At 36.7% G+C, this 25,944-nt stretch overlaps 1 protein-coding gene across 1 annotated transcript in view; it reads left to right on the top strand.

The window, feature by feature from the left end:
• The window catches only part of VWA8 (von Willebrand factor A domain containing 8), a 519,173-nt gene that overhangs the window by 309,561 nt on the left and 183,668 nt on the right, over window positions 1-25,944 (top strand). The window contains exons 22-26 of the mRNA XM_044669384.1: window positions 6,148-6,223; window positions 9,795-9,930; window positions 14,135-14,254; window positions 15,151-15,356; window positions 17,184-17,335. Of these exons, the coding sequence (XP_044525319.1) occupies window positions 6,148-6,223; window positions 9,795-9,930; window positions 14,135-14,254; window positions 15,151-15,356; window positions 17,184-17,335 (690 nt within the window). The remainder of the gene's footprint in view (window positions 1-6,147; window positions 6,224-9,794; window positions 9,931-14,134; window positions 14,255-15,150; window positions 15,357-17,183; window positions 17,336-25,944) is intronic.

Genomic DNA, 25,944 nt, shown 5'->3' with positions numbered 1-25,944 from the left:
TTGGCATTTACCTTGTTCTGCCTGAAGAAAAATAGAGAAAAAAAATTAATTGAATAGCAGTTCAGTGGAGTAAAAAAAAAATTAATTCACATGGATATCCTATTTGGTTTATCTAAAAATGTGTGGACTAGTGGGTTGTAATAAATCATTTTGACTCTATGTCAGGTTTCTTGCAAAATGCCAACTGTATAAGTAATTCTGAGAACTAATTCCTTTTACTGTCAGTATAATAAATTTAGACTTGTTTTAAAATATGATGTAGAATACCACATTAAATTAATCAAAGAATAAAAATTTCTTTTAGTCATAGAATCATAAACTGTTAGAGATTGATGAGATGTTAGAAATCATCTTGTCCCCCCTATTTTACAAATAAATAAACAGATCTAAAGCAATGAAGTGATTTTGCTCAAGATTACCTCAGCAACATTAAGTAACAGAACTGAGGTTTTAAGCTAGATCCTTAGGCTCCAAACACAATGTTTTTTACCTACTACATCAGTGAATTTTTTTAAATCCCTTCAATTTTATTATTTCAAGGGCAGCTAAGCAACACAAAGGATAGAGCACCAGGCCTGGAGTCTGGAGGTCCTCAGTTCAAATCTGGCCTCAGACATTTCCTAGCTGTGTAACCCTAGGCAGTCACTTAGCAATTGCCTAGCCCTTGATAGTCTTCTTTCTTAGAATTGTTACTGAGAAAAGAAGGTAAAGACTTAATAAAATCCTTCCAATTGATTTTGCTTTGGTGAGGGGAAGTATCTCAGTCAAGAAAAATACCATTTCTAACTCTTTTTCATGATAAGATGATTCTTTTAATTCCTTCACAGTCTTTGCAGTGCTAAAAAATTTCCCTCTTACTGAGGCTTCCAGAAAGAAGATGAGAGAAGAGAGCATTAAAGAGACAACTGGCCTTCTTCCCTCCTAGGAATCATTCAATCATGGAATGTTTTATGAAGTGCCAACAATGTTTCAGTTACCATGCTAGGTCATAGGGATACAAAAATCAACCAGCCCCTGTCCTCAAGGAGCTTATCATCTAGCAAAGAGAAATGGGTTGTTCATAGATAAATATGCACATATATATGTGTGTATGTGTGCATATGTACACACATATACACAAGGCAATTGGGGGAGGGGGAAAGGCAAGAATAGTTTTATATAAAAGATAAATTTCAAAGAAAGTGAGAAATAATAAGAGTTTGAGGAAAGAGATAGTCATACAAAGCATAGAAATGGGAGATGGTGTACTGTGGTTAAAAAGCAGTAAGAAGGCCACTCAGAATACTGGAGGATGTGTGAGGGGAGTAATATGTAATAAAAATGGAAATATAGGATGACAGACCAGAATTTATCTTCTATTATATATTTTTTATATTCTACAGGAATTAGGGAGCCACCAGTGTGTTGAGTAGAGGAGTGACTTGTTTGAACCTGTCCTTTAGGAAAATCCCTTTGGCTATGCTTTGGAGGGATTAGAAAGGGGAGAGACTTAAGGCCAGGGAATCAGTTATTCAGCTATTATAATAGTCCAGATAAGAGGTGTTGAGATTCTGGAGACTGGAGGCCATGGGAGGGAAGAACAGGAGACAAGTGTACATGCAAAAAAAAAGGATACCATTTGACACTTAATTGCAATTAATAGTGACTTTTATCACTGGAGTCTGCTGAACAGAGGAGTGACTTGGTCAGACCTGCACTTTAGGAAAATCACTTTGTCATTTCTTTGGAGGAAATACTTCTTACTGGAGTGAGAAAGGATGAGAATAAGGAAAATGACTCCAGATTTGTGGATCTGAATAACTGGAAGGAAGCTGGTATCCATGAGATAAATGGGGATGTTTGGAAAGGAGGCAGAAAAGAATGAATTCTGCTTTGGACATGGTGAATTTTAGATGCCTGTGGGATATCCAGTTCAAATTGCTCAGTAATCAGTTGTGATGCTTGACTGGAGAGTAAGAAAAAGATACAGGAGTCATCTGCATTTAGATAATTGCTAAACCCATAGAAGCTGATGCGATTACAGAAAGTGTATGTAAATTGAGAGAAGTCAGATTCAGGAAAAAGCCTCAGAATACATTCATGGTTAGGAGTCATGCTGTAGGCAATAATCCAACACAGGAGACTCAGCCTTAGAAGGTGATGTGTGTATAGCAGCAGTAACTGACTCAGAAACTTATCTGGCAAGATTCTGAGATCAGTTTGGGGATCTTTGGTCAAAATTGACCCTTCTGAGAATTACTGTCTGATCATCAGGTTAGGTAATAGTAATGTTAATTTTTCCCATTTATTAGGACACAGTTTTCCCTCATTTGGAAACATTACCCACAGTTTGAATCCTCATTAATATGCCACTTGGAAATGACCTGAATTTTTTGGTTTACCTTTGAATATTTTTCAAAAATGTTTAGTAAACTTACTCAGTTAAAAAAAATTCATTGTGTTAGAAAAAGATAATTCTTGTACTATGGAGTGTATAGATTTCGTGGATGTTTGGTGAGGGCAAATTATGGCACTTTCCCTCTGTTTTTAAATTTAACCATTGATTCCCATTAGTAAAGCTTCATATAGGTGCTGAATTTGGGTCAAGAATAACAGCTTTAATTCGCTCCTATGGCCTGCAAATGAATGAATACCTAAACTATTATGTATACAGGAAACTGTTGTCTTAGATGAGCATTTAGGCAAAGCAAGTGTGATGATGTTCTTACACAGATGGTGTTTTTCAAAGATCTGATAAAGTAGCTTATACATAGAACACTTATGGGATCTAATCTTGAAGGTTATATTTATATAGATATATAAATTATAATCCTTAATTTTAACTTCTTTAATTCTTTACTTTTATCTCTTTTATCTAATATGCATTATTTGTGTTCAAACATGTCTTTACTTGTAGTTAGTGAAGTGACTGGTCATACCACGTGTAGTCACAACACATTAGATATTCTGATCTACTAAATAAAGCCATTTCTAAGTAACATGATTGAGACGTTAGAATTAAACACTACTTTAATATCCCTAGTAATTTTAAATTGCCTAGGTTAGCCCAGCACTGTTTCCTCTTCTCTTTTCTCCTCAATAAGTAAGACACCCCCACACATAGTTCCCATACCTCTTCTCTATGCCTCTGCTGTTTCATGGACAATAATAATAACAATAACCATGTCATTTATATAGCACTTTCAGGTTTGCAAAGTGCTCACGTATGATTTATCATGTGATCCTTATAACCCTGGAAACTATTATTATCTATTATTATTATTACTATTACTATTATTATCTCCTTTTTACAGATGTAGACAGACTTAGGTAGACAGAGGTTAAGTGACTATCCCAGATCATGCTGCTAAGTATTTGAGTAAGGAATTGAACTCAGGCCTTCTTGACTCCCACATACTATACCTTATGTACCATACCATCTACCTGCTGAAAAGCTAAATTTCATATGACTCTCATTCAGAACATTTTATCTGCCATTATTGATTCAGAACTTTTTTCTGTTAGTGCTTTTAAAATAATAACACAGAAATCAAGGTTGTTTTTTTTTGAGGCATATCACACTGTTACTGATTAAATGTGGACATAATATTTGCTTTTACACTATTTGTATTCACAGATTTTAGATCATAGGGGTTAATATTGCAAAGAAAGCTAAGGATTTCTTAAGTGGCAGAATTAATATTCTTTAGATAGTAGTTTCAAATAAATGAAATTTAGATATTTAAATACAGCTTTTGATCAAAATTGGAAGTTTTTCATTTAGCAGTTTGCTTCAATAATATTGCTTTGTCTGATTTCCTGTGTTTACATAACTTATCTGATTTTTTTCTAGTTAGCCCCAAAGTGTTAGAAAATAAAACACAAATGGGTTTGAAATTTAGAGTACTTTATGATATTAAGTTTTAACATGGTTATTAAGTTCAATTTTGCCTCAGGTGATAACTTTTGCTGATTAGAAATTTAAGGATAAAAATGAACTCCACGTCTTGTAGTTTTATTTCTATTTTACATTTCTCTTTTACATTTAGATTTGCCAAGTAAAATAATTACTATATACTTTCTAATCAAAAGTTTACATGGGATAGCTAGATGGCACAGTGGATAGAATGCCAGGCCTGGAGATGGTAAGACCTAGGTTCAAATCTGGCCTCGGGCATTTTCTAGCTGTGTGACCTCTGGGAAATCACTTTACTCTGTTTGCCTATCCCTTGCCCTTATGTCTTAGAGTTGTTACTAAGACAGGCAGGGGATACAGGTTATTTTTTTTAAGTTTATATTGAAAGTGGAGCCAGGATGACAGTGTAAAGTCAAGAACTCACCTGAACTTTCCCCAATTCTCCTAAAAACTTTAAAATAATGCCTCAAATTGAATTCTGGAGCAGGAGAGCCAACAAAAGGTCAAAGTGAAACAATTTTCCTATCTAAGGCAACTTAGGGGGGCAGTTGGAAAGGTCTGTCACTCTAGGATGGAGCAAAACACTGGCAACACCACAGCACCAGCAGTAGGCCTTGGGTAGCAAGTGCAAAAGCAGCCATAGCTTCTGGAACTCACAGCCCATAGATAGTACGAAAGGTTCAACAACTGGTCAGAAAGAGATTACAGGGGAATTTTTGTTGGCTTTGGATTCAGAATCCTGTTGCATGTTCAGATTCATTTCCATAACTCAAGGGTAAAGAGGAGCAGCTGCAGGGGAATGGGGGCTCTGGTCACAATTCCAGGGTAGAGAAGTATGCTTGTGGTTGCTCACAAGGGAGTAGGAGTCCTGGTCTCATTTTAAAGGCAGAAAGGAACACTAACACTTTCAGCTTCAGAGGACCAGGTCATGGCCCCAGGGCCAGCACTTGTTATAGGAAAATAAGGTCCTTTTCTGTGTAAAAACCAGAGCACAGACCAGAAGAGTAGTGACCACAACTCTTCTTAAATCATACCACCTTGAAAGCACCAAAAACTTGTAGACTCCTAATCCTACCTCTGAAATCAACAACAGCTAAAGCTTTGGACAGTGTCTCTCTACCTAGGAGCAAAGCACAACTTTAATGTAAAATTGAAAGTCAAGAAATAGCCTAGAAAAATGAGCCAAAAAAAAAAAAAAAAGGAAAACCCGATCATAGCAAGTTATATTGTGACAAGGAAACTCAAGATAAAGCCTTAGAAGAAGACAATGAAATTAAAACAGCTATATTCAAAACTTCAAAGAAAAAAATTGGAACTGGACAGGAGTACAACAAAAATTTCTAGAAGACCCCAGAAAGTATTTTCAAAATCAAAGCGAAATAGGGAAAAAATTAGAAAAAGAAATGAGCAATTCAAGAGAATTATAAAAAGAGAATACTTTTTTCCCCTCTTGGATCTCATTTTTATGTTTTGGATTTTGCCATTGGGCCATTTCCCTTCCCTTTTCCTACTTCTGCAGCATTTCAGCTCCTTTTAGAATTTAAGCTCCATGAGGGCAGAGAGGCTTGCTTTTTTCTTGTATTTGTATCCTCAGCACGTATCAAAGTATCTGACACATAGTAAAAACCTAATAAATGCTTACTACTTTCCGTTTGCCTATGGCAAATGAGAGCCAAGAGGGGAAAAGAAAGATAGGCCACCTGGGCTCCTCTCCAAAATGGAGACTCTGGGAGGAATAGGAAACACCAATAGGAAAAGGGGGTCTCAGAGGCAGAAGGACATTCCAGGGCAAGAAAGCAGATAGGGCATGGTGTCAGTATGGAGAATTAGAAGAAGATCCAGGAGAGAAATTAAGGGTGCTTTGCCAGGGCCCTTTCTCTAAATGGGCATTCCAAGAACTCACCGGTGTGAGAAGGAAGCTGACGAGGTTGACTCCTTCCCAGGATGACTGTCTGTCTCCAAGTAGCAATATCTAAGGTCTCTATGCATGTGAGCTCTTGATCCTTATTACATCTATAAACCTCAACACAAGGTCACTTTATGACTCTTAATTCTCTCAGACAGAATTGTCAGCTCTTAAAAATAGGACATTTCAATTGATAATTTTTATTTATTTTGTTTTACAATAAAAACATAAGCACTGCTATTGCTCAAGATTACTAGGAAGGAAAGAGTGTTACTTTTTTCTGTTTATAATCAAAAAAGCATCTTATTGCAGTTATCATTATAAAATATATTTTATTTAATTTTAGGGATACAACTGTACAGACACTTACTCTTCAGCCTTCCGTAAAAGATGGTCTTATTGTCTATGAAGACTCTCCACTGGTCAGTATTTCAATCATCAGCGAATTTTTTTTTAATGTTTTCAGAATGACAGTTGCCAGTCAGCCTTTGGGAAGGGTACATTCTCCATTTAAAAAATGGAAATTCCTTAGTTTTATGTCAATGACAGCTGATATGTAAATTTTTTAAATTATTTTTATCTTTATTTTATTCCAATAACAAAAACAAAAAAAACATAAGTTTTCCAAAGTTACATGATTCATGTTGTCTCTCTCCCTTCTTCCCTCCCCCTACCAGAGTTGACAGGCAATTCCACTGGGTTTTACATGTATTATCACTCAAAACAGATATGTAAATGTTAAACCTGGCAAAATAATTTGTATTTGTTCTATTTTTTTCTCTCTCCTATGTGAGAGATTTTATTGCCCTAGTAGAGACTGGTGAAAGCTAAGGGGTGATTTTTTCCCCCAGTGATATAATAAAAATTAAAAGAGGCAATATGGTATGATGGGTAATATCATGCAGAAGGGTCAAACTCCAGCCAGCCCACAAATGTTAAACTCCCAAGCAGCCCAGAACCAGATTAAAATGTCACTGGGAAATGTTTAACAAAATAAAAATTCAGGTATCTCTTCCATATCTTGGAAGGTAGAGGGCAAGGCACCCGTGATTTGGAATATCCAAATAAAGTTTTTTGACCCTCCCTTCATCCTAGAGAAGAAGTCTGAATCTTTTCTTTTTCTTTTATGGGGTGTTTACTTTTTACTTATTTTGACTTTTAAAAAGAAATGGTGTTTACTTATGGTATTAAAAGATATAATCTGTTGATATTATATAATAGCATACATATATTCTATACATTTTTGAGTTTGCAAACTTTTTTGTGTGTCAGCTGCTGGCCTGTATGTGTCAGCTGTGACTTCTGCAAAACTCCCCCAAAATTCCCATTAAATTTCTTATGCTGACCTGCTGTATAACAACATGAGGTGGAAGGGATCCTTGTACGATACCATGATGTTAATTTGTGCTTTCCTGAGTCAGTATTGGCCCACCTCACGCCCATCTCTTTGTATCTGACCTTGATGCCTGAGGAGTCCTGTACAAAAGTTGTCCTCCTCTTCAGGCATCTAGTGGCTTTGTGTCCCTGGATAAGTCACCTTACAAGCCAAGAACCTACGGAACTGTGAGGCTACAAGCTGCCAACGTGGTCTTGATTGGCAGAGAGAGGTTTTCTCATGCAGGAGTTCCCTGTACCAACTAAATCATGAGTCCAGGCCCTCTCTTGTTTTCTTTATTTTTTTATATGTCAGTATAATTTTTAAACATTGTTTTCTGGCATTTTGTGATCCATGTTTTCTGCCTCTCTCCCACCTCTCCCAAGGATGGCCCTTAATGTGATCTAGGTTGTACCCAGCCCTATCCTGTCCCTGTCTCTGAGGTAATAGTAATAGTGATGATAATTACTGGTCAATATGAAGAATTTGTTGTTCATTTATCTTGTTTATTATTCACAAGAAAGCCAGGATGTCAGGAATGCCAGGGGGGGGGCATCTCTGGCTGGCAGGTGAGGAAAGGGAGGTTGAGAGGCCAAAGGTCCCACAACTAGATCAAGGATAAGGCCGGGCCTGGGCCCAGCTTCTGGCCCTCTCCTTGCACTGCTCCCACCAACCACATCTCTGACTCTGCGTGTAGGCCCGACTGCTCTCATTAGGCCTTTTAATTAAACTTAAGCCATGCTTCTAGCAGAAGAAGAAATGAGCCTAGTGTGAGGAGGACCAGGGAGTCGCGACAGGCTAAGAACAAGCATTTTGTCCATGATACCGTTTGTGCCTGAGTTTAGCTCTGGCTGCAGACATTCGCTCTGTCTCCCTAAACAAGTCACTCAGCCTGTTTGCCTCACTTTCCTCAGCGATAACATGCGATGGTCACAGCACCACTTCCCACAGCTATTGTGAAGACCAAATGGGATAATAGCTATACCAGTGCCTGGCACATAGTAGATTCTGTAAAGATGCTTCCTCCCTTCCCCTCCTCCTCATATAGAGTCAGAGAGCTCATCTTTACCCAGTTCTGGAAAGTTTTGGGAAAGCCAGGACTGGCCTGTGAGTTGTCAGAGCTCCAAGAGCAATTCTTGAAGGTACAAGGCCTCTTAGCGTTCTCTCTAAAGCAAATTCAGCGAACTCATGATATTCAGATCTCTTGGAATCAGATTCAATTCCCCTCACATCCTCCAGCTGTTTTCATGAATAGAATAAAGTTCAGGGTATGAAGTTGTGTAGGACATCATAATAATTCTGGGGAAATAAGAGGGTTTTCTTATGTCCGTCCTCACTGTTTTTTAATTATTCATTCATTCTTTTTTGGTTTATTTATGGAGGTATGTTTTAAATTGAAATATTATGAATGTTAAGATGACAAATTTTGGTTCTGGTAAGATTATGTATTGATGGTGGGTGGCCCAGTGGATTGAGAACTAGGCCTCAGATACCTCCAAGCTGCATGACCCTGGGCAAGTCATTTAACCCCCATTGCCTAGTCCCTATTACTCTTCTGTGGTGGAATCAATACACAGTAATGATTCTAAGATGGAAGGTAAGGATTTAAAAAAAAAAAGATTATATATTGATACTTGCTTTCCCCCCCCCCCGTAATAACTATAGTACAAGTTCATGGTGGGATGATTTTATATAAAGTCATTTCAGTCTCTGAATCGTGCAATGATACACTTTTCTTATCCTTTCCTTATGAAATTATCTAGGTAAAGTCAACTATTTTTAGAATCTAATTAGTAGAAAAATAAGTGGAATGGGGAGAATTTTGTTGTCAGCCAATTCATGTTGTCCTTTCTTCATTTTACTATTTTATGAAGCAGCTGAAGAATACTGGGCAGCTTCTGGCATTTTTTTCAGGAATGAAATAAGACAGGTTTTGCAGAATCTTTGCCCTATTGAGGATCCTGAACTTCTCTTGCTTCTAAATCTGCCCTAATCCTAAAAAGAGAGTAACTTTTTTGTTACCCCAATTTTCAAGTTTGCTTTCCCTGTCTCCTCCCAGAGAGCTATCCCTTAGTAAGAAAAGAAAAAGAATAAAGAATAAGGAGGGAGAGGGAGTTCAGCCAAACCCACCAATATATCCAAAAAGTCTGATGTATGCAATGTTCTGTACCCATACTTCCTGTTGCAGTTGAAACTAAAAATTGTAATTTCACCTTTAGTGTAATTGAAAATCTGAAGAGTTTTTAAATACTAAGTTAAGAGCTTTCATTTTTTAAAAGTTCATATAATTTACTCTTTCTGACATTTGTTGGCTTTGGGCTGGTAATAATAGGCCATATGTGGAGAGTTTAAAGCTTTCCAAGGCATCCCTAGTATTAGGTGGGGTTCCTTGGTTCTTGAAAGAGAAAGACTGATTGCCATTTTGCTTATAGCTTCGCAGTCCCTTAATGGAGACTCGTAACTTTTGCCTCTATCTTTGCAGCATCATTCCTGTATGATAGGGGACAAATTACTGACTGAATTAGCTGTTGTGAGTCTGGAACATTTGTTTGGACTGCTGTGGCTGCAGAGGTGCTTGACTTGATCCTTTGGGTTCTGATGATTTTTCTGTCTTCCAGGTGAAAGCAGTCAAGATGGGATATATTTTGGTTGTAGATGAGGCAGACAAAGCCCCAACAAATGTTACCTGTATTTTGAAAACTCTTGTAGAAAATGGAGAAATGATTCTAGCAGATGGGCGAAGAATTGTTGCAGGTAAGTATTAGAAAAGGACTTCATTTTTGATAAAGGTAAATGGATAAAAACGCTTTTTTAAAATTGCTATCAAGGCTTCCTTTTTCTTTGTGTGATTTGGAGATTTTAAATTATCAGTTCACAAACTAGGCAGTTACATAGAAACAGAATATTAAAAGTCAAGCAAGCTGTGTACAAGGGATTGCTTGCTGCATTTGGGAGAGATATATCTGGAGATAAACATGATTTTTTAGAAGCATATCTAAAAGCTGAAATTTTTATAATATAAATACAATTTTTAAAAGAAAAAAAGCCAAGCAGACAGAATCTTAGTAGCAGTCTGCCTAAGGAGTGTTTGATAATCAGCAACTTCTGAGGCAAAAGGAGAGTTAAAAAACAATGATTTCTATAGCATGGTAACTGGTGCATCAAGATTAACAGTTCTCCCAATGCTACTGTGTCAGTTTTGCTTCTGTAACTAGAGATCAAATTTACAAATTTACCTTTATATTTAAAAAGGGGGAAAAACCAGCACCAATTCTAGTTTGATCTTTGGATTTCAGATCAGGAGAACTGAGTTCAAATTCTGACATCTCTTCTTATTATCTCAGTGACCAGGATCAAGTTGTTTCATGTGCTTGAGTTATTATATTTATAAAAGTGATGAGACTTGTACCACTTCTCATAGGGAAAGTGTTTTGTAAGTCCTTAAGAACTAAATAAATGTTTATATACATACATATATATGTCTATACACAATTATATAACCATTTCTCAAATATCTATATGGATTATTCCCTTCATGCTTTGCCTATAGAAATTTTTTAATCTTAGTTTGTCCACCAATATCCTTCTATTAGCACCTGGTTAGAAAATTAAAATACTTTTAACATTAGTTTAAGTGTAGGATAAGAAAATAAAGTGACTTTTTTTTAAATCACATAATGCATATGTGCCTTGTAGAAATTGCTTTTCAATGAACAGTTCTTTCGGCTTGGTCATGTTAATGTGCCCTTCCCTGTTATGAATCATTGACTATAATGACTATTGGAATCTTTATAGAGAAAAATCCTGCATATAATTTTTTCATTCTCTAATTTTCATTTCCTGATATAATTTTTCATTCCCTAAATCCCTTAACACTCAATTTTATTAACTCTATTTCATTTAGACTCACCCAGGACAGCATTAACAAATTTCATGGCTCTTATATGCTAGCTTTGCTTCCTGAAAAGACTGGCATATTCACATCTGATTCATTTGGAAAAAAAGATAGCCAAAGGCAGTAAATACAGAAAATATGAGACAATGTATAAGTAATCTATTAACCTTTAGTGGTTGAAAAGGACATCTAAATAAAGCAGAGGAGCTTTACAACTTGAGGAAGATGATGTCTGCTTTCTGAGCACAAGAAAGTAGCAATCTTTAAAATTAATCTTTATTAGGATTTCATTGTCAAAATGCTTTCAGTGGTAAATAAGTTTTGATTTGAGGTTTTCATCATCTTCCCTCTGTGTTGCCTTTAAAAATGCTTCCTAGGCCTCAATAAGCAGCAGAAAAAAAATGCTTTCAAAATGGCAATAATAAGACTTGCCTGTGTGGTGCAAAAGGTGCAAATCAACCTTGCAAAAAGCCTTACTGCAGAATTTCTGACAGTTGGAAAGGGTTTACAACCCTGACTAGAGGCAATTGATCCTGGAGGCTCTCAGTGAGAGTAGAAGGGTCAATTGAGCTCGGTCTTTGGGGCTGAAAACCTGGCCTTGATTCTGCAGCTTTTCTCTTAAGATTTGTAGCTTAGTTAATTCCTCTGGATCTCCCTGACCTTCCCTATCCCAACCATCATTTTCCTTCCTGAATTTCCTGTGGGGTTTTGGAGAAGGGTGGATCTGGGCGGTATCATTAGTTTCCCGTAGTCAAGTAGGGCTTATCCTTGATACAAATTATCTCCTGGATCATTGTATGCAACTTTCCTAACCTTAAAGGCAACAAAATCTCCCGGGACTGAGTGGGGCAGGTCCTTTCTCAGTCTCTCATTCCTGTATCCCTTCCCCACCTGAAGCTTCTCCCTCAGTGGTTGTTAGAGAAACTTTGTATTCCTCTCTCCTTTATAACAAACCCTGTTGTCACTTAATCAAACCTTTGGCTAAATCATTGGTTGAATGATAAAAGGATAAAGAGAGAGAAAGGAATAGTTTCTCTCTGGTCCTGAGGGGAGTTGGAGGCGTCCATCTTGGAGGAAGTGGTGATCTCTGTACTTCCTCTGGACTCTTCCTTTGTGAACCTGAGAAACTGACTAGAATGCCCTCTAGTCAGTTTCAAGCCATTTCTGACTGGCCCCGACCTTTGTCTGTAGAAGTGCCCTTCCTACCTGGAAGAGTTCAGCCTGTTTCCTTTCAGTGTCTCTGTCTCAAACCTGTGTACCCAGTCTGTGTCTCCCTGCTACAGCTGCCTGCCCAACGACCTCATCCTCTCCTTCTGCAACTCTTTATATTTCAGTGTTTTATATTTCCAAAACTCAGTCATTCCCTTACACCTTCTTATCACCTCAACTTACCACCTCCACTACTGCACCCTCCTTTCCTACCTACTGACTTAGGGATCTACAAACCCATCCATTTGCCTTATCCCCTATTACAACTACCTTAACACCCTACCTGCCTTTAGTCCCTTATTACAACCATACCTGTTTAATCCCCTTATTACAACTAGTTTATTATCTCCCTATATGTTTCATCCCCTTATTACACCTGCCCTCCTGATTGTATGTTCTGTCCCTAGAGCAGGTGTTCTCAAAATTTTAAGGATTGTGGAATTTTCTGAAAACTGAGAACTTCGTAGCTAATGCATTGTTGGGATAAGGCCTGGAGATGACAGAAGAGTCACACATTTAAAATAGCAACACTAATCAAGATTTCTTTGAAATCTCTGGAGATTCCTTGTGCCCTACTGCACTGGAATGCTTGAGAATAGTAAAGGAAAACCAGTGGTCTGGCCATGTCCCTCAAATCTTAATGACCGTCTTCTCTCAGGTACCCCCAGAAAAAGTTTGGGATTTTAATAACCCTTCTATATCACTACCAAAATGAGGTGCAATACCTTTTCATTATCTGATAGTCCCATAAGATTTCTTCATTAAAATATCTCTTCTAGGGGCAGCTGGGTAGCTCAGTGGAGTGAGAGTCAGGCCTAGAGACAGGAGGTCCTAGGTTCAAACCCGGCCTCAGCCACTTCCCAGTGTGTGACCCTGGGCAAGTCACTTGACCCCCATTGCCCACCCTTACCACTCTTCCACCTATAAGACAATATACCGAAGTTAAGGGTTTAAAAAAATATCTCTTCTTTTTTATTTTTAAACCCTTACCCTCTGTTTTAGAATCAATACTGTGTATTGGTTCGAAGGCAGAAGAGCAGTAAGGGCTAGGCAATGGGGGTTAATGACTTGCCCAGGGTCACATAGCTGGGAAGTGGCTGAGGCCAGATTTGAACCTAGGATCTCCCATCTCTAAGCCTGGCTCTTATTCCACTGAGCCACCCAATTGCCCTCTAATTTAAATTTTTCCAATCCTCAACTAATCAAGATACTTATTTCAAGTATAGTTACTATTGTACTCCTTGGTCATAGCAGGGTTCAAGGAAGAGACTAATGTCTACCTCTTAGACTGACCATAGTCTATAATGCAGCGTTTATTGTATCTAGTTATATTCCAGAACAGATAACTTAATCTGTGGTATATCCATATGGAACAATAAACTGTGACAGCAGAATTCCATTGGTTTAACATAACTGACCTCATAGGTGAAATTAAAGTACTACTTTAGGGTTCGAGTCAAAACACAAAATGTACTTTTTTAGAAATATTTTACTTTAAGCCAACAGTTTATTTTGCAAACCAAAATTTGCATAATATCATGGATTAGATACCTTTCTCAAAATAATTTTTCTTGCCTTTAAACAAAAAACAGACTACAGTATCAGTTTAGTGTATACAGTACAGTCACTCATTGCATCTAGTGTTGAAAATTATTGCTCATGGTGTAGGCTTTATGGTTTGTCATTTTCTGAAGCCAATTTATAACCAGCACATCTCCTGAAGGGTTTGGCAATTAAGCAATGTGCCATTTCACATTATCTTTTAAGAGCATGCAATGCTTTGTTCCAAGGGTGATTACTAGCTATCAGTAAAGGATATATTTAGAGAGATTTGAAAATACTTTTCTTTTTCAGATGCTGCTAATGTGAATGGAAGAGAAAATGTTATAGTGATTCATCCTGATTTTAGAATGATTGTCCTGGCCAACAGACCTGGATTTCCTTTCTTGGGCAATGATTTTTTTGGCACTTTAGGTAATTACCTTGCCTTTCTGGGGAAAAAGGACTACTTAATGGGCTGATAGCATCCCAGAATAGAGTAATATCCAGTAAGATAAAAGACTTGTTGCCTCATCTCAGCTAAACTTATTTGAGCCTTACTATTATCTTAAAAGGTCTATGTCATACCAGTTTCTAAGTATCATGGGGAAATATGGCAAAGCAGATAGTTATTGCTAACTGATCTAGCCTTGTTTCAAAGGTATCCAAGACTCCTGAGTTTTCTCCAGAATCTATTTCCAATTCCTGGTTGAGGCCCAGAGCTCTTTAGCTAATAAGTACTGAGCCCCTGTTATGTCTTTGTCTTATGTTATGAGAGACACTGTTCAGGTCTGCAGTGATGAAACCCCTTTTCTTGGACTCAAGTCTTTGATTTTGGGCTGTGAATAATAGAGAAAAAGACAAGATGTTTACCTTTTAAAATAAGCATCTAATAAGGAAGATAAGACATAAGCCTGTTAAATGATAGCAGTTATAATGTACTGCAACAACAACGGGCCAAAATGTATAAAAGAGAAAAGAAGAACTTGAGTAAGCCCAAATAGAGAAGGATCATGTTGTGACCCTATATAATTAGATAAGACTTCATGGAGTAAGTCTTTTTCAGGTTTGTACTGTTGATGCTATAAAGTCTCTGGCCATTATATATACATATACTGGAACCAAAAATCAATGGTGATCTTTGATAAAGATATATATATATGTATATATGTATATATATAATTTCCCCCCATTTTACATATGCATCAGACAAAGGGAACAATTCTATTTATTTGCCTTGTATTTTGGGTCATTTTTTTTGGATCATTACATTTTTTTCTTATTACCAAAATGAACAAGTTGCACATCATGTGTTTGTCTGTCTCTCCTAGGTGATATTTTTAGCTGCCATGCAGTTGATAATCCTAAACCACAGTCTGAACTTGAGATGCTCAGACAATATGGACCAAATGTTCCAGAGCCAATCCTTCAGAAGCTTGTTGCTGCATTTGGAGAACTGAGGCACTTAGCAGATCAGGGAATTATTAATTATCCATATTCTACCAGAGAGGTCGTCAACATAGTCAAACACTTACAGGTACACCATAAATCTATATTGACATTTGAAATCTTTTAGTCCTGTTTCACATTGCAAAATTTACATCAGTTTTCCTACTGATTCTTTCACATTCTTATTTCAGGATGTATATGGGTTATATAGGGAATGTGTGTAGCCTGGAGTAAAGTACTGTGGGCATTAGCATGGGCCTTTTATTTCAGTTTCAAAAAAATGTTGACAAGGCTCCGTATCAAAGGGTATTAACTTTTTTTAAGCATACCTTGGAATTCTGAGAAATTTTGAGATGGATAGAGAGGAAAAAGAAGGAACAAGCATCCCTGATTTAGGAACTATAAATATTCAGCAGTCAACAAGAAGGATCTTCACTGCTAGTCCAATAGTCTTTTTTCAGTCATATGCTCTTTACAGCTTCTGACCTTGCAAACTGTGCCTTTTTTGATACTCTTTCCTCCTTTGGCATTTATGGAATGGCTTCCTTTTCTCTCCTGCCCACTCACCCTCAGTCACCTCCTCTGGTTAGTCATTCTCTCCACTACCTCTCCTGTTTCTCTGTATCTTACCTGCTCCTATCATAGCTTCAACTATCACCTCTCTGCTGATGGATGATTTAGTGTTCCATCCTGAGAATAATAGAGAAAAAGACAAGATGCTTACCTTTTAAAATAAGCATCTAATAAGGGAGATAAGGCATAAGCCTATTAAATAATAGCAGTTATAATGTACTGCAACAACAAAGGGCCAAAATGTATAAAAGAGAAAAGAAAAACTTGAGGTTCTTTACCTGGACGTCCTACTAGCATCTCAAAATCAACATGTCCAAAAATAAATTTATCCTATGGTTATGTGTTTTTTCCAGGAATAATTTTTAAGATATAGACCAGGGTGTTTCATTTAATATTGTAATTTCAGTTTCCTATTTGTTAAAACATTGTGATTAAGATTTTAAAATGAAGACCCTTGGATTTTTACATTCCTGATTGGGGGAATATAATGGAATGGTTGTTTAGTTCACTTATTCTTTCTTTTTTATTAAAATATTTCAAAACTACTGGGTGTTTTAGGGTCAGCTAAATAAATGTTTGGCTTCATTTATAGAGTAATTCATTACAGCTAAAAAATTGTCATATTTCTTCACCTCCTGAAATTATTCTCTCTGTTCTCATTTCATGGTCTTTCTTTTTTTAAAAACTCATCCATATTTCTGCCCCAGCTTGCTCCATTCCTTTTCTTCTATTTCTTCTACCCTTCTATGTTGTTCTTTTTTCCTTTATTCTCTGTTTTGCTGTCACATATGTTATATAACCTCATTTACTACTTTTTATGAGCTACATAAGAACTGGGTCTATGTCTTTTGTAATCTTTTTGCATCACCCAGTGTCTACTGCAAAGAAAGGTTTTTGGAAGTGTGGAACACTTCCAACTAAGTATTCTTCTCTACCTATTATACTTTCAAACCACCTTTCCCAAAATTTTAGAAATAGGAAAGTTTCAAACTTTGGAATACATATTGATTTTCAAAACATTGAACATATGGCTAAGAGAAATGACTTAATTTTTGATGGTGGAGCTGCTAACTTCAAAATTAGAATTCTTATTTGAAAAAGTAATGTTCTGGTCACCTAGGTGAATTTGAAATGTGCTAAGATTGTACTTATCTGAGTTATATGATTTTTATTTCTACTTCTAAACTTCTGCTCAGTTATGTAAATATTTACAGTTAGATTAAGTTTTTGTCTTGCCCATTATTTCTAAATATACTATGTTATTTGCTACCATTTGAATTTTATTGTATCCTTCAGTTTAACTGTTATGTCTAAGGAATGTTGTTTTTATTTCTTAATACAGAAATTTCCCAATGAAGGACTTGCCAGTGTGGTGAGGAATGTGTTTGACTTTGATTCCTACAATAGTGATATGAGGGAGACTTTGATGAACACTTTACACAAATATGGGATACCTATTGGAGCAAAACCTACCAGTGTGCAGTTGGCAAAGGAGTAAGATGAACATGTTGATTTTTTTAAACCTCTTATTATCATAACAATTTTGATTTTAACTGAAGCTACTTCATTTAAAATAGACTGTTATAATCTCTGCTAAATTCACTTGGGGTCAAAGTGACTTTTCCCTCCAAGAAATACAAATTTATTTTACTACTCAATATAATAGTTTGTTTCTATGCATCTGTAAATAATTCTTTTTCGAGTGTTACATAAGTAGTTGTAACATAATTAAATAAAGGGAAATATTTGTTTCTTTATTAGTCTGTGTTTTTTTTTTAATTTAATTCATGTTAACTCAACATTACCTAATTCATTTCAAAGTTAATAGCAAAAATAATTTACACAAAGAACATTTTTCTGTTAACAAGTTGATTTTAATTTTATATATGCATATACATAATATATACACCCACACACATATCACTTGACTAATTATAACATTTAGCATATGAATTCCAAATCTTTGGCCAGTTTATTCCACTCATTGAACATGATGGTAATAAGGCCAATCCAATTTAATCTTAATGTGAGCCATCCTTTTATTACATGGTCACATTCTGTACCCCTAATATTGAATGTGCAAAATGTGTGTTTAATAAGTCTAGTGTTATGACTGTAAGTTATAAATTTTATAAAAAGATGTTATTAAATATTTTAAACAATTTTTTAATCCTTACCTTCTGTCTTAGAAACAATATTGTGTATTGGTTCTAAGATAGAAGAACAGTAAGAGCTAGGCAATGGGTGTTAATGACTAGCCCAGGGTCACACAACTAGGAAGTGGCTGAGGCCATATTTGAACCCAGGACCTCCTCTCTTTGAGCCTGATTCTCAATCTCCTGAGCAACCCAGCTGCCCCCCAAAACAATTAAATTATAGTTTATTTAACATAAATGTTACATAAGAGGATGCATATTAATCATTTTTTAGGAAAAGGCATTTTGTAAATAAGAATTAAAAAATGTTTCAGTAATTTTTATATATTGAAATTACATATGCAACTGTTTTTCCTATTTACCAAATATATGAAGATGTTTTAGACTAATCTAGTCAAAACTTTAGCCAATAAGAGCAAGCCATTAAAGCAAATCATAAATTGCTTATATAGAAACAAATATTTCCCTTTTTTGTGATAAGAGCACAGGCTAGAATTATGCAAAGCTTATATTTGCAGTGTTTTTTATCATTAATGAGTAGGCAATTTTTTTCTGGAAAAATTTTATGGTTAATGCATTTGTTAATGCATAGATTATTCCTGCAGTAGTACTGTATGGACATGTTGAAGCAAGGTTAGTAACCTCATTATTATGGCATTTCTTAGGGCTTTCCATTAGTAACTGCCCTCTGCATCATTATGAAAGTGTGTCCTTTTTATTCTAGTTTCTAATAGTGACAGTGTTCTCTATTTGCTTGTTAAAAATACTTTCTTATTTGTCAAGTCTGTTTGTGAGTCTCTTACACCTCTGATAGTACAATTCATTGTATTAATATTCTGTTTATTTAAACTAGACATTTGAAGTAAGAGTACCCAATTTTTCTTTTCTTCAGACTGGCCACACATTCGAAGTAAAAGATAAAATTCCTGTATTGAATAAGTAAGGAGGGAAGCTAGGTGGTACAGTGGGTAGAGCACCAGTCCTCAAGTCAGGAAGATTCATCTTATTGAGTTTAACTCTAACCTCCGACCCTTACTGGCTGTATGACCCTGGACAAGTCACTTAACTCTACTTGCCTCAGTTTCTCATCTGTAAAATGAGCCAAAGCAGGAAATGGCAAACAATTCCAATATCTTTGCCAAGAAAACTACAAAAAAGGGTAACGATGAGTTAGTCATGATTACAAAACAACAACAGCATCATAATTAAGACTCCTAGAAATTTCAGTGCCCAGAAAAGAAAATAATTTTCTATAAAACTTCCATCCTTTATAGGATAATTAATTTCATCAATTTAGATATTTCCTCCACCTAATTAGGTAAATCACCACACAGCACTTCAATCCTATGTGATTCTTGTCCATGTCCTTCAGTAGAGCTTTTATAAAGCTTTTGGAAAACTCAGTGTGTGGAAGACCTTCTCAGGGACTTTTGGTATTTCATGGATACCAGTGCACCTTCAGACTTTAAATCTATTATATTCTCTCTTCTGATATGACCAACCCACATCCTTTTCTTTTTTAACATTTTTTCCTCAATTACATGTAAAAATAATTTTTTTAAACCTTTACCTTCTGTCTTACAATCAATATTGTGTATTGGTTCTGTTATAAGGAAGAAAGGGTTTGAGGAAGTTTGCAGAGGGCAGAGGCATGAGACTAACAGGGAGAGATCTTGGATCCACAAGGACCCCACCCAGACTTGATGTTACAGACAGATGGTCTAGATGGTTCAGGATCATACCAGGAAACTCAATAGGTCACAGCAAGCAGCAGGTAGGCAGGCAGGATGAGAAATGAAGGTAGTACAACTACCAAGGAAAAGCAGCCAGTCCCTCCAGGTCAAACTAGAGAAAGACCACTCCAACCTTAGTTAACTGTCTGAACCCACTTTCCCATTCTAGAATTCTCTCCCTATTAGTCTCATGCCTCTGCCCTCTGCAAACTTCCTCAAACCTTCTCTTCCTTATTCAAGGCAGAAAAGTGGTAAGGGCTAGGCAATGGAGGTTAAGTGACTTGCCCAGGGTCACACAGCTAGGAAGTGTCTGAGGTCAGATTTGAACCTCCTAACTCTAGGTCTGGCTCTCAATCCACTGAGCCACCCTGCTGTCCCCTGAAAACAATTTTTAACCTTTGCTTCCCACCTCTTTTTTTATTCCTATTTGAACCTGATAATATCTTCTGCTAGTATGTTTTTATGCTGTAGTCCAGTTACACTTACTCAATGGGTGGTTTTATCATTCTTTAATAAGTCTCAGCAATAATAATAATAATAATAATAATAAGCATTTCAAGGTTTGCAAAGTTCTTTACAAATATTATCCCATTTTATCCTCACAAAACTTCTAGATGTATTTTCCCTTCATGTTTATTATACCTATTTCTTGACATTTTAAATTCTACGACATTTCTTTTTCACATAATTATTATTTAATTATTCATATGTATGATGTATTAATAATTAATTGATACTAATACTAATATACTAAAAAAGAATATTTTCTTGGTTCTTTTATCTGTAACTTTATCAATAGCGGTACATATAATACCTTATGCTAGATTGATGTACTGTCATGCACAAAAAGTACCACTGAGGTTGGAATTTTTTCATGTACTGAAAAGGTAGCTGTTTTGAGAATGGAATAGATCACCTCTTGGTACAGTCACATAGGATAAGGTAAAATTAATATTCAACTCCTAAAAACAATAGGCAATTGCACAAATTAGAGTTTATATGTAGATGCTGAAGGTCAAAATACTTAAAGGAGTTTTCAAATTCTTAATGGGCCACTTAATAGCCTTTAAAGTACCGGCTCATGAAGCCCGTAATGGTTGTAAATGGATCCAGTGTCCTCGTGGTGCACATTAGTGAGTCCTACCAGGCTTTGACTCTTGGCTTTTAACAAGTCAAAGAGTGAAAAGTTGTCTGCAGATTCAATTAGTCCTTGAAGCAACAAAGCCTCACGATACTTCTATGTGTCCTCTTGTACCATCATAGAGGACTCCTGGTGAATAAATGTCATATATTAGCCACACCTGACTGGGTTGGGGAAGGGAGAAAGGAAAGAAGGAGGAAACTAAAAGGAGGAAAGGAACTAAGCAATATAAGTATAACATACTATTACAATACAACAGAACAATGTAACAGAACAACATAAGGGGAATTTTAAGAGAAAGAGCTACATATTTATATAGCCCCTGCCATGTGCCAGGCCCTGTGCTGAGCACTTTTTGCAATTATTATATCATTTGATCCTCAGAACCAAAGTGCGAGAGAAATGCTTTTGTTATCCCCATTTTACAGTTGAGGAAATTGAGACAAATGGAGGTTAAGTAACTTGATCAGGGTCACCAAACTAGAAAGTCTTCCTGGATTTGAACTTAGAATGCCTGATTCCAAGCCTCACTCTATATTCTTGTTGCCACCACCTGCCTCCGAGGAAGGAGTAACATGTGGTGATAAACCATCGGCTGGTGACACATGACATGCCTTTTGATGGAGGAGCTGCTACCTATGTGAATAAGATTTTAACTAGTCATTGTTGTAAAATTGGAGTCAGTAAGATCAAGTTAAGCAAAATAAAAGCTATAAAAATATGAGGGAAATTAGGGGTCACTGCTTTATTATTCATTCAGTATAGTTGAGACATGGAGCTCTTATAAAAAAATAGTCATGTTAAATAAATAGAAGACAATGGTACAGTCTCTAGCCTTATGAAATGTCATCCAGCTTTCATCTCTTGATCCCCTGTGCTTATTTCTTTAGGTTTTGACTACCTTTTTTCTCATTAATCTTTGTTGGTGGGGACAGCTGGGTGGCTCAGTGGATTGAGAGTCAGGCCTACAGACGGGAGGTCCTAGGTTCAAATCTGGCCTCAGATACTTCCCAGCTGTATGACCCTGGGCAAGTCACTTGACCCCCATTGCCTACCTTTACCACTCTTCTGCCTTGGAGCCAATATGCAGTATTGACTCCAACATGGAAGGTAAGGGTTTAAAAAAAATTAATCTTTGTTGGTTTTCCAGATTTGCACAGTTTCTCATCCTCTTGGATTATATTGTACCCAAGTCACTCATTTACCTGGACCAATTAACTAGTCATGCAATATTATAGTCTTTGAGATGGAATCATGATGAGGGAACAAATAGCCACCCATGATAGGTTGCCTACTAACATTCCTGTGAGGCCTCTAGGAACAAATGTGCACTGTTAGTCTACAAACTCACTGAAGGCAGGAACCAAGACTTCTTTATGTTTGCCTTCACCCTAGGCTGGCTGCACACAGTACCTTGGATGCATTTTTAAAAAATAGCTGTGGAATGACTACTCACAAGAGTATTTTGAGGTTATAGTGCTAAAACCAAAAGGGGCTAGGAAGGCACCAAATCGAAACCTCTCATTTTGCAGATAAGGAAACTGAGACCCAAGATGATTAAAGCATTTACCTGGGTCCCACAAGTAATAAGTATCAGAGGTGGGATCAGAAACCAAGATTCTAGAGCCAATTATTTCTAAATCAAAATAAAGATATTTTAAAAGATGTAGGCTTCCTTTATAATGGAAAATTATTTCCTAATTCATTTCTAATGATATTTTATGGAAAGTTTGAAGCTCTTTGCAGCAATTCAAGATTTAGAATGGTGCAAATTCATTTAGGCAAAACTTTTCCAGAATCCTCGTTAATGCTACATTTTTCTCCAGTGGAAAATAAAGGCCAACTATTAACACTTTTTCATCTTATTAAAACTTGAAGAGATTTGTGTTTTCATATGGGACAAACTGCCCTCCAAGTATCTGGAAACAGAAGATTGCATGTGAAGTTTTGTAGCAAGTTAATCACTCCCAGGAATCTACTCTCAAGGAAAATCCCTCTGGGAAGAATCTTATGTGAAATTAAAGGCAAAGTTAATATAATTTAAATTATTTAAAGTTAGGTTAACGTCCCTCCAGTTTTGTGTGATGCTATTCCATGTAACAGACATGTTTCACTGAGAAGGATGCTTTATGAAAACATTTCATTCCCAGGCATCTTCATTGAAAAGCTGCTCATCTAATGTATCAGACTGAAGAGTGTGCATATTTTTACATTTTTCTTTCTGTTCTACTTGTTTCTTGAGATTTTAACCTTTTAAGACATTTCTGCTTTATATAATAAATAGATTCATTAAGTGGCAGAAGCAGCACACTCATGGCAAGAGAGAACCATTAACATCAACACTTTTCTTAAATATCAGTCTCTGATTCAAACACACAAGAATGATGGAAATAGACAAGCCATATAAGAAAATAATGACTGGATGTGTGAAAGTGAATTAGGTAGGACTGAGCTCCTGTAGAGGTCCCAGTTCTAGCCATGTAATAATTGTTCAAATGTCTTCTTATTTATTCTCCTCTTGATTTTTAAGCTGTTATAAAATAAAAATCTCATTGCCTACCAAGTCACTATTCTGTGCTCACTAGAACCCATGTTCTCTTATTAACAAACTGTCCATTGAGTTAGACTGTTTCCTCCTATATTCCTCTGTCTTCTCACAGAAGACATAGTATCCCTGGGAACTTTCCCAGTTCTGGAGGGCAACGTAGGGCTGATACACACACACACACACACACACACACACACACACACACACACACAGAGATAGATAGTTACATCTATCTATCTATCTATCTACCTATCTATCTATCTATCTATCTATCTATCTATCTATCTATCTGTCTGTCTGTCTGTCTGTCTATTTCTAGGAGTAACCAAGATGACCATGGAACCCACTGGAGCTTATCATATCAGGAGAGAGTCATGGAGCTTACTTACAGCTATCTCTTGTGCCCCTGATAGACTGGGCCAGGAGAAGGTAGAGGTGGCCTTGCTACCCACTGCTTCCAGACTCCCCTCCGCAACTCTCACTCGGCCACTTCTCCTTTGAGATTCATTCCATTCTATCCATCTCTTTCCAGATACTCCAGATCATTTTCTCTCCATTCTTAAGGAGTTCAGCCGTTAGCTCTGTCTCCTTCTGAACCAAAACCTTTACCTTATAGGAGACTTCTTTATCGTTGTTGATGTTCCTTCAAATGCCCTAGTGTCTTATTTCATGAAACTTTTCAGTCTCCAAGACCTGCACATTCCCTCTGCCTCACTGGATTATAGGACTAGAGTTTGGAGCTGGAAGGAACCTCAGGGTCATCTAGCCCCATCTCCTTATTTCATAGATAACAAAACTGAAAGACAAAGAAATGAACTAATTTGCCAAGAGTCAAATATATAGTAGGTAAAAGATGCAAGTGATATGCCACAGGAATGGTTATTGGATTGATCTGACAATGCATAGCTTTTTCTTGTTTCTCTCAAGTATCCAACTCTCCCTTTTCAGTCTTCTTTGCTGGATCATCACCTATGTCCCATTTCCTAATTAAAAGTGTGCTCCATGACTCTCCCCTTGTTTGGTGAAAACATTAATTCCAGTAGGTTCAGTGATTATCTCTGTTGCTCCTAGGGATAGATGATAAATAGATAGGTAGATAGATTTTATATATATATATATATATATATATATATATATATATATATACAGAGAGAGAGAGAGAGAGAGAGAGAGAGAGAGAGAGAGAGAGAGAGAGAGAGAGAGAGAAAGAGAGAGGTAGATACATACATAGACACATAGATTATCTATATGCATACACACACACACACACACACACACACACACACACACGTTGGGTGAGTGGGCATGTATCCATCCTGAGTCTCTTTCCTGAATTTCAATCCTGTGGTATCAACTGTTTCCTGAAACATAGGCATTTCAAATTTAATATGTCAAAAAAAATCACCCCCCAATACTGAGACCCCACCCTTTTCCTAACTTCCTTATTTCTGTCAAGGAAACCATTTTTTCCGATAACCCTGGTTCAAATCTTAGTCATCCTCAGCTTTTTAATCTCCCTCTTCCCTCCATGTCCAATTAGTTTTAAAGGCTTGTTGATTCTGCCTCTGCCACATCTCTTACATCTTTCCTCTGTCACCAGCCTAGTTTAGTCCCGCCTGGGCTATTGTGGTAGACTTCTAATTGGTTTCCTTGCATTGTCTCTACCCTTTTTAATCCATTCTACACCTGCCAAAACGCTGTTTCTAAGACATGATTCTGAGCATGTTATGCCCCTGCTCACAAAATTCCAGTACTTCTCTATCATCTCCAGAATAAAACACAAACTCCACTAGTTGGAATTTAAATCTCGTCATAACATAGTTTCATCCTATCTTTCCAGGATAATTACATATTATTCCTCTTCATGTACTCAGTGATCTAACCACTAGACAAACTTTTCCTGATCTTAAAACTCTTAAAATTTCTGTCATCTCTTAATGTCCTCTATTTCCACCTTTTCTTCTCCTTTCCTCATCTTAAATATGTCCTTCATCATCTTCATAAACTCTGTCCACTCCACCCCATTTCTGCTTTGCCATTTCATTGCCCTCACTCTGGTTTCACTTTGCATCATTCAAAATCTTGAGCCTGCCATATTTACATCTCCAGTCCTTATCCTAATTCTGCTGATCTCCAGTACGGTCTCTTGTGGGGAGAAACAGGGGAGATAACTTAAATATTATATGTGTTTTATATTTTTAAAGCCTATATATACCTTTACAGGTCTCATCAACCTCCTCCTAGATTTTGATGTCCCACACACATGACATTTTGATGTCCCACACCACGTCCTTCCCTAATCCCTCCCTTCTCCAAACTTCCTTCTTTCTGCCTAGGTTAACACAATTCTTCCAAGTCACCTAAATTTGCAGCCTTGAAAGCATCCTCCATTTTAAGTTCAAGTCTATCTCTTCAGTATTTCTCATATTCTTCCCCTTCTTTCCACTCACGTGGCCACCACCCTTGTTCAGGACCTCATGAACTCTCCCTTGAACTCTTACAACAACCTTTTTTTGGTTGGTTTG

This window comes from Gracilinanus agilis, chromosome 3, assembly GCF_016433145.1.
Source record: "Gracilinanus agilis isolate LMUSP501 chromosome 3, AgileGrace, whole genome shotgun sequence".
Lineage (NCBI taxonomy): Eukaryota > Metazoa > Chordata > Mammalia > Didelphimorphia > Didelphidae > Gracilinanus > Gracilinanus agilis.
The sequence above is the reverse complement of the archived record's forward strand: the minus strand, read 5'-3'. Positions and strand labels throughout refer to the sequence as shown.